The 13,196-nt window shown below is 46.2% G+C and overlaps 1 protein-coding gene across 6 annotated transcripts in view; it reads left to right on the top strand.

Moving 5' to 3' along the window:
• The window catches only part of RCSD1 (RCSD domain containing 1), a 71,893-nt gene extending 58,908 nt beyond the window's left edge, over nt 1-12,985 (top strand). For all 6 annotated transcript variants that reach the window (XM_070782360.1, XM_019986413.2, XM_019986411.2 and 3 more), the window contains 3 exons: nt 2,418-2,621; nt 5,248-5,886; nt 11,107-12,985. In XM_070782360.1, the coding sequence (XP_070638461.1) occupies nt 2,418-2,621; nt 5,248-5,886; nt 11,107-11,139 (876 nt within the window). In that variant the 3' untranslated portion in view covers nt 11,140-12,985. The remainder of the gene's footprint in view (nt 1-2,417; nt 2,622-5,247; nt 5,887-11,106) is intronic.
• Nucleotides 12,986-13,196: the final 211 nt, after the last annotated feature.

The following is a 13,196-nucleotide window of genomic DNA, read 5'->3' as shown; positions in this document are numbered from 1 at the left end:
TAATGCAGGACACCTACTTCCGCCTCCCTGCAGCCCACCACAGCCCTCAGTCAACTGCTAGAAATTATCACGAAGACTATGTACCTTGAAATTTTGGTCTTATTCCCCTTTTCTGGTCATTAACAAGTGTCTTAGGGAAACATGGAAACCTGAGAATGAGGTTTTGATCTCCAGTGGTTTAATCTTATGAAGAATGTCAGTAACAGTGTATAATTTGGCCGAATCCCTTAGGAACCTTACTTTGTTGGAACTATGTAGGAAAAGAACTAAGAAATGCATCATCAGCTCAATTTTTCTTCTAAATATTCTATTGGATGAGATAGAAACTATGATGTTTCTTCATTGGAGAAGTTCGTAATTCAAAGTTCAAGGGACTTGCCTGGCGATCCAGTGGCTAAGACTCTGCACTCCCAATGCAGGGGATCCCTGCTCAGAGAACTAGATCTGGCAAGCTACAACTAAAGATTCTGCATGCTGCAACTGAGAACCAGTGAAGCCAATTAAATAAAAATAAAATATTTTTTTTTAAAAGAACTTTTCCACTGGCTAGAAGACCCACTTTATTTGTGAACAGTATTTTTTAATATATAATTTTATTGATTTATTTTTGGCTGTGCTGGGTCTTCAAGGTGGCTTCTCTTGCTGTGGAGCACAGGCTCTAGGGCTTGAGGATCCGCTAGCTGTGCTCAGTAATTGCAATTGCCCAGCTCTAGAGCACATGCTCAATAGTTGTGATGCACGGACTTAGTTACTCCCGGGCATATGGGATCTTCCTGGATCAGGGATCGTATCTGTGTCTCCTGCATTGGCAGGTGGATTCTTTACCACTGAGCCACCAGCGAAGCCTGTGAGCAGTCTTACAGAGAGAATTTCCCAGGTTGACGTTGAAAGGGGAAGAAGACCTCTTTTAATGCCCAGTTAACCTCCCCACTGCCAGGAAGCCCTCCGAGCCGTCCCAGTACATCAGCTCCCTCAGCCTGTGGGGTCCAAACCTGTCCCTTGGTACCTGCCATATCCTGCTTTTAGACGTGGCATGGGCTCACAGTGTTACTATTTAACTTTTATATTTTTAAATTTACCATGACACAATCTTGTCTATATTATAAATTCTTCCTTAAAATCACAATAGAAGTACTAATGTCATCTTAAACATGTATAATGTTCTATACTTTGCAAGTCCGAAAGTACCATGTAGGAGCTCTTCAGGATGACAGAGCCTTGGCTGACAGGAGGGTAACACCGAGGAAAGTCTGGAGGGAGAGGGTGTGGGTCAGATAATGACAGGAGAGAGTAATGGGACCAGAGCATAAGAGACTCTGAAGGTCAGGCTCAGTCAATTGAGCAAATAAAGAATCCAAGATACGGAAATGCTACTGAACTCCCTGTAGGTCACACAGCTATCAGGTGAAAGAGTAGATATCTGGAGTCAGATGTGTCTGCGTGGAGAGCATCGTCTGCCCTCAAGCCTGGTCCCTTCCCAGCAGACCTCGCTGCAGGCTTTCCTGCTGTGGCCGATGCAGCTGGGCAATGATTTGGAAACGTAGAGGGTAGAGCTGGAGGAGCCGTTCCCCTAGATGATCCTAGAGGACTCAGGGCACTCACATTCAATCCCTCCTGCACTTTCTCTGAGGCAGTCGGATAGATCTAGGACCACCTGCCTCCTCCCCCAACCAACCTCATGACTCCCTTAGGCCCTGGTTACCTTTGGGTAACCCCTCCTCTTTGCTTGCCCTCAGGGTTCATTGTAGTGTGGTTTCAACTGCACTGTGATGCCCAGGTTGGGGCACACACTTGCATCTGCACTGCCAGCTCGCCCTGGAGGGGCTTGGTGGCCTGCTCTGTCCATCATTCTGGTTGTCTACTGAGGAAGACCCTGTACTTACTTGGAGGCTGAGGGACAACGAGACCGGGCTTGAATCCCAGAGCAGATTCCTTAAACACTTGGCTAATTTGTGCCTTGGGAACAAAACTGAATGTGTAGGGTAGAGGGGGAAACTGCACATGCCCAGCAAAGAGGAGGCATCCTGTAAGTGGTAACTGCTCCTGACTCTGATGAGAAGGATGGTGAAGGTGCTGACTTAGTGTGAGATCCTGGTGCCTGCAAGTCCTGGCAGTTGCTATTTTGGCCTCTTTGTCTATAAATTGGGACTGTTCCATGCATTTTTCTTAGATCAAATCAGTACTTCCTGGGCATTCTGGAACGCAGGCTGGAGTAAGCCAGGTAGCAAAAGGTAGAGAGAGTAAGCAGGTCTTCCAGGAGCAGGACGTGCTGTGACAATGGATAATTGGTTAGGAAGTAAGAAAAGCCTCATGGTACCTAGTCTCAGTCAGTTCTAAGGCCAGGAAATCAACATGCTAGAGTAGGAACTTTCATCTTCTCTCTATCCTTACCTGAAATTCCTCATCTTTCCCAACAGGCCAATTTAGTCTTTGATCCAGCAGCCCTGCTTCCTGGGGCCTCTCCCAAGAGTCCTGGATTCAAGGCCATGGTGTCACCATTTCACAGCCCGCCTTCCACCCCCAGCAGCCCTGGAGTGCGATCTCGGCCCAGCGAACCAGAGGAGGTGCCCGTCAGCTTTGACCAGCCTCCTGAAGGCAGTCATCTGCCCTGTTACAATAAGGTACTGTCTGGGTCCTAAGTATTGTAATGTCTTTGTTTATAATGTCTGTGGAAACGTGGGTGCTGGGCAATCCTGAGTTATCTCTACCCTGCTGTTGTCCTGGAAAAAGGAGGACACACCTTAGCTGTGGTCAGAGTGCTTTTTAACAAAAGATATGTCTCCTCTTTCTGGCAAGTGATCCCTGAACTAAGATCACCCTCTACCTAGCCTGTCTCTCTCATCCCCTCTCCCTGCAACTTGCTCCCCTCACCTGAAAGGCAGGCATGGGGAGGGAGCGAGTTCTCCATCCTTTGTGGAGAGAGAGGGGGGAATTCACAACTGACCCCAGCTGAGACATATGTCAAAAGCAGTGACTCAGCAAAAAGGAGGACAGGGTCACTAGGTTGACCTGTCCTGACTTGATTCGAATACTCCCAAGTGACCCGAGTAGGCTCAAATCATTTTTGCTACATCTTGCCCTAGTTAAAGGGCTTCCCAGGTGACGCTAGTGGTAAAGAACCTGCTTGCCAATGCAGGAGACGTAAGAGATGCGGAATCGATCCCTAGGTCAGGAAGATCCCCTGGAAGAGAACATGGCAAGCCACCCTAGTATTGTTGCCTGGAGAATCCATAGGTAGAGGAGCCTGGAGGGCTACAGTCTATAGGGTCACAAGAGTCAGACACGACTGAAACGACTTAGCCTGCTCGCACACCCCAGCACACATCCAAACTGTTTCCTTTGCAAAAAGATGTGTAACAAGGCTTGTTTCTGTGGATGCTGCCTGGTACTCAGTGTGTAATTTCATCAGATCCCTGCCCTACTGGAAGGAGGTAAGAATCAGGGAATCAGAGGTGCATACAATCCAATACATTCCAACAATACACCCAGCAAATTTGGGCCAGAGCCAGGGAGAGGCTAAGAGTTAAAGGGCTCCAATGCCAGGAAATGGTATTAATAAATGTATGTGACTTTAGAATTATGGATGGAGAGACCAGGATCTTCTGGACCCTTCCAGAAAATCCATCTAAGAAAAAGAGATCAAATATGCAGAAACAGGTAGAGCCCAAGGAAACAAAGAGGTGATGGGGTGGGCTTGAGCCTGCTGGCTGGGGGCAGAATAGGGATCCTTCAGCCCAGAACAATGGAGAGACCCCTGGGGGCAGAGAGGAACCCCGGGGAGAGCCCTAATACTGGGTCTTGTGACAGCAGTGAGGGAGCAGATGGGATTATTTCTGAACCCTGCAGGCCATGAGGACTGAGGCCTTGATGGCTCAGACTGAGGCCTGAGGCTAGCCTCTCTGTGGTCTCAGCAAAGTTTCTGGGAAGCTCTTTTAAAACCAAGCACTCATTCTAAACCTGGAGAAGGCAATGGCACTCCACTCCAGTACTCTTGCCTGGAAAATCCCATGGACGGAGGAGCCTGGTAGGCTGCAGTCCGTGACGACTGAGCGACTTCACTTTCACTTTTCACTTTCATGCGTTGGAGAAGGAAATGGCAACCCACTCCAGTGTTCTTGCCTGGAGAATCCCAGGGACAGGGGAGCCTGGTGGGCTGCCGTCTATGGGGTCACACAGAGTCGGACACGACTGAAGTGACTTAGCATAGCATAGCATAGCATTCTAAACCACTGAGACGAAACTAGGATTGACAAATGCAAAATGTTACGTGGCGTGTGGCATCTTAGTTTCCCAGCCAGGGATCACTGACAGGGGGCACTCTTAACTGCTGGGTTATCAGAAAAGTCCCTACTTTGCACATTAATTTTTAAAGGACAGATCATGTGAATAAAGTAGGGCATCTGATATAAACATGCCCACTGAACTTCTGACGAAGTCCAGTGGACGAAGGTGAGGCCTAGTTCTGAGTCTCACACACTTTCCACTTACCTTTGTCAAAGTAGCGTCCTCAAAATGTTAAAACATGACTAATATGAATAGAGATTTTGTTCAACTTGTTAATTTATGAGGAAATCTATAAGGTGGTAAAGCTCATTCAAAGAACTGGTTATTTATAGGCAATTAAATAGAACAAATGTGAGAATAAAATTGCTAAGTTAGACACCAAACTGATTGATGTTTTACAGACCAATAAAATCTTAGGGTATCTTTTCTTATTGGATAGAAAGCATTTTTATCTTCATCCACACAGAAAAAATTCTGCTGCTGCTGCTGCTAAGTCACTTCGGTCGTGTCCGATCTGTGTGACCCCATAGACGGCAGCCCATCAGGCTCCACAGTCCCTGGGATTCTCCAGGCAAGAACACCGTCCCTGGGATTCTCCAGGCAAGAACACTGGAGTGGGTTGCCATTTCCTTCTCCAATGCATAAAAGTGAAAAGTGAAAGGGAAGTCGCTCAGTCGTGTCCGACTCTTAGCGACCCCATGGACTACAGCCTACCAGGCTCCTCCATCCATGGGATTTTCCAGGCAAGAGTACTGGAGTGGGGTGCCATTGCCTTCTCCGAAAAATTCTGCAGGTTACCGTATAATACCATAATCCCATAGGGCTCTACCTATAATAAATAGCTATATCCTCATGGAAAATCAAATGATCCTCAGGTGGGGCTTGTGAAACTGGCATTGAAAGAACATGCGTCCTCGCCTTGGCCGTTTTCACAGATGTCCATTCCTTAACACTTTCTTCCAGGTGCGGACAAGGGGCTCCATAAAAAGGCGCCCTCCCTCCCGGAGATTCCGAAGGTCCCAGTCAGACTGTGGGGAACTGGGGGAGTTCAGGGCCGTGGAGCCTTCCCAGGAGAATGGTGCCAAGGAGGAAAGTGGGGACGAGGTGTTCCCAGCCAAGAGCAAAGCCCCAGGATCCCCTCCTCTGAGGAGGACGTCCAGCAGGACAGAGAAGCTGGAGGAGAAGAGCAGGGCCGTGGGGGAAGCCCAGGAGCCGGAGAAGATTGCGGGGGGCTCTGAGGAGGGGGCTGGCCAGCATCCAGCCCGAGCCTCCAGCTCAGAGGCGGAGGATGGGTGTGGGAGCCCCAAAGAGGAGAGACCGGCTGGAGAGCAGGCGGAAGAGCCTACAGAGGTGAAGGAGAGGGTGGCCAGTGAAGAGGAGGAGCCCAGACAAAGCAGCCAAGACACAAAGGAGCTGGAGGAGGGAGCCGTGGAGGAGGAGCCCCCTCAACCCCCTCCAGGAGGAGGGGCGGGCGGCCACAGCCCAGAGCAGGGGACCAGCGAGGAAAAGCAAGATGAAGGGGCCAGCCTCAAGCCAGGCTGCAGCCCCAACTCTGGAGCCCACGCCCAGCCGGACACCAGCAGCGAGGTCCCCAGGACAGAGGTGGGCAGCTCGGCTTGTCCCTCCCACCCCACTCCCAACCCCCAGGACAGGGCAGGGCCAGCTCACCCTTTTCCCCATGCCCTACCCCTTATATCTGTCACCAGTCAGCCAGGTGTGCAGTAGCACAGGTGCTGGATTGAGACATAAGACATCAGTGACAGTCACTGATGGGGAGCAACAGAAAGCGAAGTGTGTCTTATGCTCTGCCTCTCACTGCCTCGCAGTCCTGGCATCTTTCTAGGTATGACTGAGACCCACACATCAAGGCCTCCTGATGTAGTGTCCGGGCCTGGGCTCCCTGCTGAGGTGGATTCCAAGAGCAAAGGAGGTTCTCCTTCCATAGCAAACTCACAGTCTAGCACCTGAGACCAGCAATTCCTTAGGGTGCAGTAAAGAAGGCAGGGCTTCTCCTAGGGAAGCCTGGAGCACAAGTTGGGGAAAACAATTTGTATGTGGAGAGTGCCAGTGGAGCTTCAGGGTGAGGGTAGCTTTTGATTTGGGCCTTTAAAGGAGGTTTTGTGACTACAATAAAAAAATAGAATAAAAAATTTTAATATAAGCTATACTCCAATTAAAAATAAAATGAAATAATTTTTAAAAAAGAAAGCACACAAAATGAATAGAGGGGGCTTTATGTTCCATCTATGTGACTTCCCTGATGGCTCAGACAGTAAAAGCGTCTGCCTGTAATGCAGGAGACCTGGGTTGGATCCCTGGGTCGGGAAGATGCCCTGGAGAAGGAAATGGCAACCCGCTCCAGTACTCTTGCCTGGAAAATCCCATGGACGGAGGAGCCTGGTAGGCTACAGGCCATGGGGTCGCAAAGAGTCGGACACGACTGAGCGGCTTTACTACACTTTATGTTCCACCTGTTCATGCACAGGGGTTAGATTCCTACTGCACATGGGTAGGGGGAGTGCCTCAGTCCCTTCCTTCCTCCTGGGCCTGCATTTATTCACCTAGCTCCTTCCACCACTCCCAGGAAGCGTACCTTAACCTCACCTACCTATGCCTCAGGAGCAAGACCAGCCTTCCACAAGAAGAGTTCTGTGTTCCATCCCCTACCACCACCCCTGACAATCTCATCAACAAAGTCACCCTCCAGTGTTTTCCCCTTCCCTTTGTATCAGTTCATTCATTCACTCAAGCCACCATCAGCCTCCGACTGCATTAGCCTCTTATCTGACTTACTGCTTCCTTTTTTTCCGCCTACATAGTCCATTCTCTGTACAGCAACCAAAGAGGTGTGCTTGTGTGTTTACTCTAGATTTTAGTAATTTCTAAAATTACTCATGTCTTTAGGGCTGCCATAACAAATTACCACAAATTGGCAGCTTAAAAACAATACAAATGTGTTGTCCCACAGTTCTGGAGGCCAGAACTCCAAATGCAAGGTGTTGGTTGGGTTGCTTCCTTATGGAGGCTTGGAGGATGAGTCTGCTCCATGCCTTTCTCCTAACTTCTGCTGACTGCTGGCAACCCTGAGAATCCTGTCTTGCCTTTTCCAGCTTCTGATGGTTGTCAGCAATTCTTGGCATTCCCAGGTTTGAAGACTTATCACCCCAACCTCTGACTCTGTCTTCATGGTCTGTCTCTGTGTGCCTCAAAACTCCCTCTCCTCTCTCTTATAAGGACCCCAGTCATTGGATGTCGGCCCACCCTAAGTCTAGAATGGTCTCATCTTGAGATCCTTAAGTATGTCTACAAAGATCCCCTTTCCAAATAAGGTCACATGCACACGTACTGGGGGTTAGGATTGGACATATCTTTGGAGGAAGACAACTCACTCACCTCTGCTCCCCCTTGTTCCATGGCTTCCAGGGCACTCAAAACACAGATTCCAAACCCTCTGTGAGGCCCTTCTCTGCATGGGGGCCCCTGCCAAGCTTTCCCTGACTCTCACCCTCGCTGTACCCCAACCCTGCCAGTGTTTTTGGTTTGGTTTGGTTTTTTCAGTGGTTAATATCTAGATCCTTGAAGCAAATAGGTGAAGTAATTTATAAGCACAAAATTGGTTGAACAGACTGAGAGCCTGTAGCTCTCAAATGCCATCTGAGAGCTGTCATTTAGGACTGTGCCCAGATTACATAAGGCCTGGCGTGTGTACACCCTTCCAGCCCCGCTTCTTTGTGGTTGTGTTTTTATACTCCAAATTGTTAGTGTTCAGGTCCTAATGTAACTTTTGAATGTTCTTTCCTCAATAGCAATACTTTAAAATTTTTGATTTTTTGATTTTCAAGATTTTCATTTTTTTATTACTTAAATGCGAGGTGCTACCTCTTTACAAGAGCGTAACAGCATCTCATTTCTTACTTAATTGCATGTGTCATATCCTCACTATGTGCAGAACACTGTACTAGTTACAGTGTGTGTGTGTGTGTGTGTGTGTGTGTGTGTGTGTTGGCAACAAACACACATCCACTCCCAGGGAGATTTTAATTGAAGAATGATAACTTCTTGAAAAAATTCTTGAGGATTTAGTATGTTAAATTCTTTAATATACAGGGATAAATACGGGTATGTGTGTGAGGTGCCAAGTGAACAGCAAAAAGACTCAGGGGAAAATAATGTCTTTTCCAGAAACTGTTCATCCAAACTTCCCCTTTTTCCCTTGAATCAAACCAATAATAATATGCTATTCACTGGGACTTTTCAGTTTATCTACTCTTCTTTAAGAATTGGCAAAATTTGGTCAGGTAAACAAAAGGTATGGTCTACAGATTCCTAGTGTAATTGTAAAATAGAAGCTGGAAGACATAGCAAAGACTTTCTCCTACTTTGCCTATTTTATTAATGTCAATTAATAAATTAATGAACTAAATTAATAAATGTTAGAATCATTTTCCAACTGACCTGTATCTAAAATTACTGGGTAAGCTGTCTAATTTTTATTACATAGTACACAGAATAAATTCTCATTTTCAAGATTCTAGCAACATGGGAGTATGGAGAATGGATTTTTTTAAATTGATTTACAATATTGTGCTAGTTTCAGATGTGCAGCAAAGTGATTTGATTATACATATATATGTGTATACATCTGTGTTCTTTTTTTCATTCTTCTCTATTATAGGTTATTACAAGATAGCAAATATAGTTCCTTGTGCTATACAGTAAATTTTTGTGATCTGTGAGAATGAATTTTGAATCTCTGCCCTCATCTTTCTCTTTGTGCCTTCTCTTCTAGTAGACATAATCACCATAAATCACTCAGTGTTCATATTTTCAGTCCTATTTGGGTTTGATGGGCTGAGTTGCAGTTATTTTGGACATATTTTTTTAATTCCTGCATACACTTATCCCTTCCTCTTGACAGTCTTTGACATTGAGTATATTCTTATGTAGTTGATCTGATCAATATATTTCTACCAATCAAAGAAGATGGGGGTTAGATGTGGAGGTCAGGGGCGGGGGTGGTACTGGAACAGTGTTTCTTTATTGTGTGCTGCCTCTGCCTGATCCAGGAAAGACCTGGGACAGGTATGGTATCCCTGGGGAAGCCTGTGCCCAAGGGGCCTACATCGTAATTGTCCTCACCGGGAAATCCTGTGGCACCACTGCCTGAGGTATTTTGGTTCCAACCTTGACCAGGCTTGAGAAGACCAAAATAAATTATCTGGATTTATACAGAGGTTCTTTTGTGAAGCAGTTTATTCTGATGAGTAGAGCTGATATCCTTTGTGTCAACTTGAGCTCTGTGACTTTGGATGATTCCTGTCCCTTGGAGACAGTCACTTATGAGCTGTCCTTCTGTATGTTTTTGTTGTCCTTCTGCACCTTAATCTTGGTTTCACCATGGACCTGCTCTGGTTTTCTGTATTAATCCCCAAAGTCCAGTCACTCTCACACCCACCTCCTGAATGTCATTGGTGGAATGCACAAAACCATGCTGCCTGGATCTGTTATAAACTCTTGCCAACCTGGCTGAACCATGTCCATCCTCTGCAGGGACACCCTTCACTGCTTCTCTGTCATCCTGTTTTCATCCCCATCCCCCCAGCTCACTGCCTGCCTCTTCCTCTCCTGCTTCGCAAATGACCTCATCTCCTGTTTACCCAAAAGGAAGACCGGCCTGTTCGTCACCTGCCTCACACCCTCAAAGAGTCTCTTTTCCCTGTGAATCCGAGGAGAGGCCCTTTATCCTTGATAAGATTACCCCTCTTGTTTGCTGTATCAATCGTTTTCTGGACTTTTCTACAAGATATTTGTAGAGCATACGTGTGCCTTTTAAGCAAGGGGGTTAGCCCAAGATTTTCCTGTTCGGTTACCCGTCTGTATTTCTAGCACCTCACTAGCTCGCCCCTTTCTGCCTACAAACATTTATCTCTAATCCTAAAGATAAATCTCTCAACTCTGCTCTCTGACCCTCACGCTTACCAATGATTTTGAAGCTCATTCATGCCCTCCCATCCACCAAAGACCTGACATGTCTCTGCTCTTGTCATCCTCACCTCTCTGAAATAGCTGATGCTGGCAACCCACCCTAGAAACCACGTCCATTCTTTGACCTCTGGCTGGCTGGGCTGCCCTGGCCCCTTCTCGGCCTCTGGGCAGCATCATGACGCCTGCACCTGGTCCTCCCCATCACCTCCTGGCCTCTCCTGACTGCTTAGCACCAGCCAGGCTCTCACATGGTCCCAGCTGCGCCCCACAGGCCCAGCAGCCCCTCCTTCCACACTCCCCAAACCAGACTGCTGCTTACTTTGTTTCTTCAGTTACTTTCAACTGAACCTGAAACTCCTTTTTACCCATATACATTCCTGCTCATGAGGAACTTTTCTTCTTTCTCTTTGATTCTTCAGCAGTGTTTCCGGATGATGAAATTAAAGGGAATGAGTGATGAGGGGAGAAGCTAGGGCAGCGAGGACATGGGAGGCCAAGCATCAAGGAAAAGGCAATGTTCTTGTTGAGAGCCCAAGCTCTGATCCCGGGGTTTAAATCCTGACTCCCCCACTTGCTAGCTCTATGACCTAGGGGAAGTCACTTGACCTCTCTGTGCCTTAATTAACCCACCTATAAAACAGAGTAAATAGAAGTACCAAACTCATACTGCTTTTGTGAGGAATAAATGTGTTGATGAGTATGAAAAACTATGTCAGTCACATAGTATTATTATCACTATTACTATGGTTACCTGACTTAGCATCCCCAGGAAGACAAGCTGAGTGTCCAGATTTCCCTACTCTCCTCCTAATTTATTCCTTCCTCTTTTGCTCTCAGGACAACACCCCTGTCCAGGACACTAAAATGTGAAGAGCACATTGCTTCTAGTGATGAAGCTGCTGGAGCCATGTCTTTGAAAGTAGCAGCAAGGATCATAGTAGCAGCAAAGGAAGCCATTGCAGGACACGATGGGCTGAGAGTCTGAAGTCAGCCTGAAGACACAGGGTGCCATTTCCCAACCTCCACACTGTTGCAGATGGAGAGTGGATCTGAGGGCAGAAGACTTTGATCAGCTTGAGTTTGTGTCACTTGATGGACTTTTTTTTTCTTTTTTTTAAGAAAACTTATTTAAAACAATTTGCTGTGTTGACAACTCCCCAGGGATACTGGTCAACCTGTGGGGCCCAGATCCACACCCATATATCCCTACAGCTGACCTCAGAACTGGACTGGCATTTAGCTAATCAGATTGAGTTTATATAAAGTGATAGCCTTTTTATTACTCCTAAGTTTTCACAGTTCTCAAATGTAAGTAAAAACTCATTTCAGGTGGCTAGAATCAAAGTAGTATCACTGGAAATATACATCCTGTAAAGTTACAGAAGACCTGAAATTGTATGGAGACCCTGAAACAACCTTTCAGCTTGGTCCAAATTTGACTGGTCAACCAATTTTGAAAACACTGGACTAGAAGAGATAATTATTGAAACATTTAAAAATATGTGTCTGTTCCAGCGACAGGAGCTTTGAAGGTGAAAGCAAATTTGCTTAGTCGTGTCAGACTCTTTGTGACCCCATGGACTGTAGCCTGTGAGGTTCCTCCATCCGTGGAATTTTCCAGGATTTTCCTTCTCCAAGGAATCTTCCTGACCCAGATATTGAAACCAGGTCTCCAGCATTGCAAGCAGACAATTTTACTGTCTGAGCCACCAGGGAAGCTCCCCATCTGGAGCTATCCCATCTGGTAATTTACCAGGAGCTTTCCCATCTGGTAATTCTCTAGTTAGGAATTTTCAGCTCATCTCCTTCTGCCAGGGGACAAGGAGGCAGAGGCAGGCAGCAACTCCTTTGGGGAGGAAGAATATCAAGAGGTTTCACAGGTCTGCACTTCATTTCCTCTTCCTGAAAGCAGAGCAGTGATACCTGAGCAGTGCCTGCCCTCTGGTTTATCCTGGGAAGATAACGTTTGTGCTTCCAGAAGGGGAGCCCCGAGCATGAATTAGATATCTCCTGGGAAGTGCACTGGGCATCATGATGTGCAACCTACATAATAAGGACATCCTTCCCTGACTTGAATGGAAACCCAGGGTCTCCTCCCCGACTCCGGAGGGATGGAGTGGGTCGTTGGCCTGTTCTCCTTGAATAGCTCTTGCTTAAACGTTCTGTTGAGAGAGTACAGGAAGCTTCGCTAGGAACGGGGGGGCCTGACTACCCCTTTCTTAACATACTCTCTCCCCCCTTCACACACTCCTGCTGAAAGATACTCGTCCAAATAAATCTTAATCTTTAGAGTTGCTTCTTATTCAGATTTATTTCAGTATCTCAACATACGATTTGGTAGTTGCGGCAGTCGTTTTTCTGGAGGTCTCTTAGACCATACTCTATCTACTCTGACTTCAAAAAGTAGTTTTCCAGACTAAAAGGCCTTATCTCACCACTGGTACCTCAGTTTTTATCACCTCATTACAGTTTTTCTAACTCCAGAATAGTATGAATATTTGATATATACATTTTTTCAAAAACTATTTTTAAATTGAATGTAGCTTCTAAATCTTGTAATCTAGTGAAGACTGATACTATAATAAGTTTTGTATTTTAGCAGAGTTTGGGAGATATGTGTGTCAGTTATTTTGAGATCTATATACTATCTGTCTATCTACCTATCTAATCTCTTCACAGAGATGTATACCCCCTAAACAATACATGGATTTATTTATATATGTCTTTGGGTTGTTTATATATGCATGCACTTATTTAGGCAAAAGTTTTGAGAATGTGAGCTTGGCTGTGGGTGTGTGTGGTGAAAGGGGGAAATATGCCATTCTTCCTTACTAGAAAAAGGAATGGAATAGATGGGATGTGAATGTAGAAATAAAACTCTATCTTACATACCTTACAGTAGCAGATGAAGGAGCAATAAAAATGAC

This window comes from Bos indicus, chromosome 3 (assembly GCF_029378745.1).
Source record: "Bos indicus isolate NIAB-ARS_2022 breed Sahiwal x Tharparkar chromosome 3, NIAB-ARS_B.indTharparkar_mat_pri_1.0, whole genome shotgun sequence".
Taxonomy (NCBI): domain Eukaryota; kingdom Metazoa; phylum Chordata; class Mammalia; order Artiodactyla; family Bovidae; genus Bos; species Bos indicus.
This window is presented reverse-complemented; position numbering and strand designations above follow the sequence as displayed.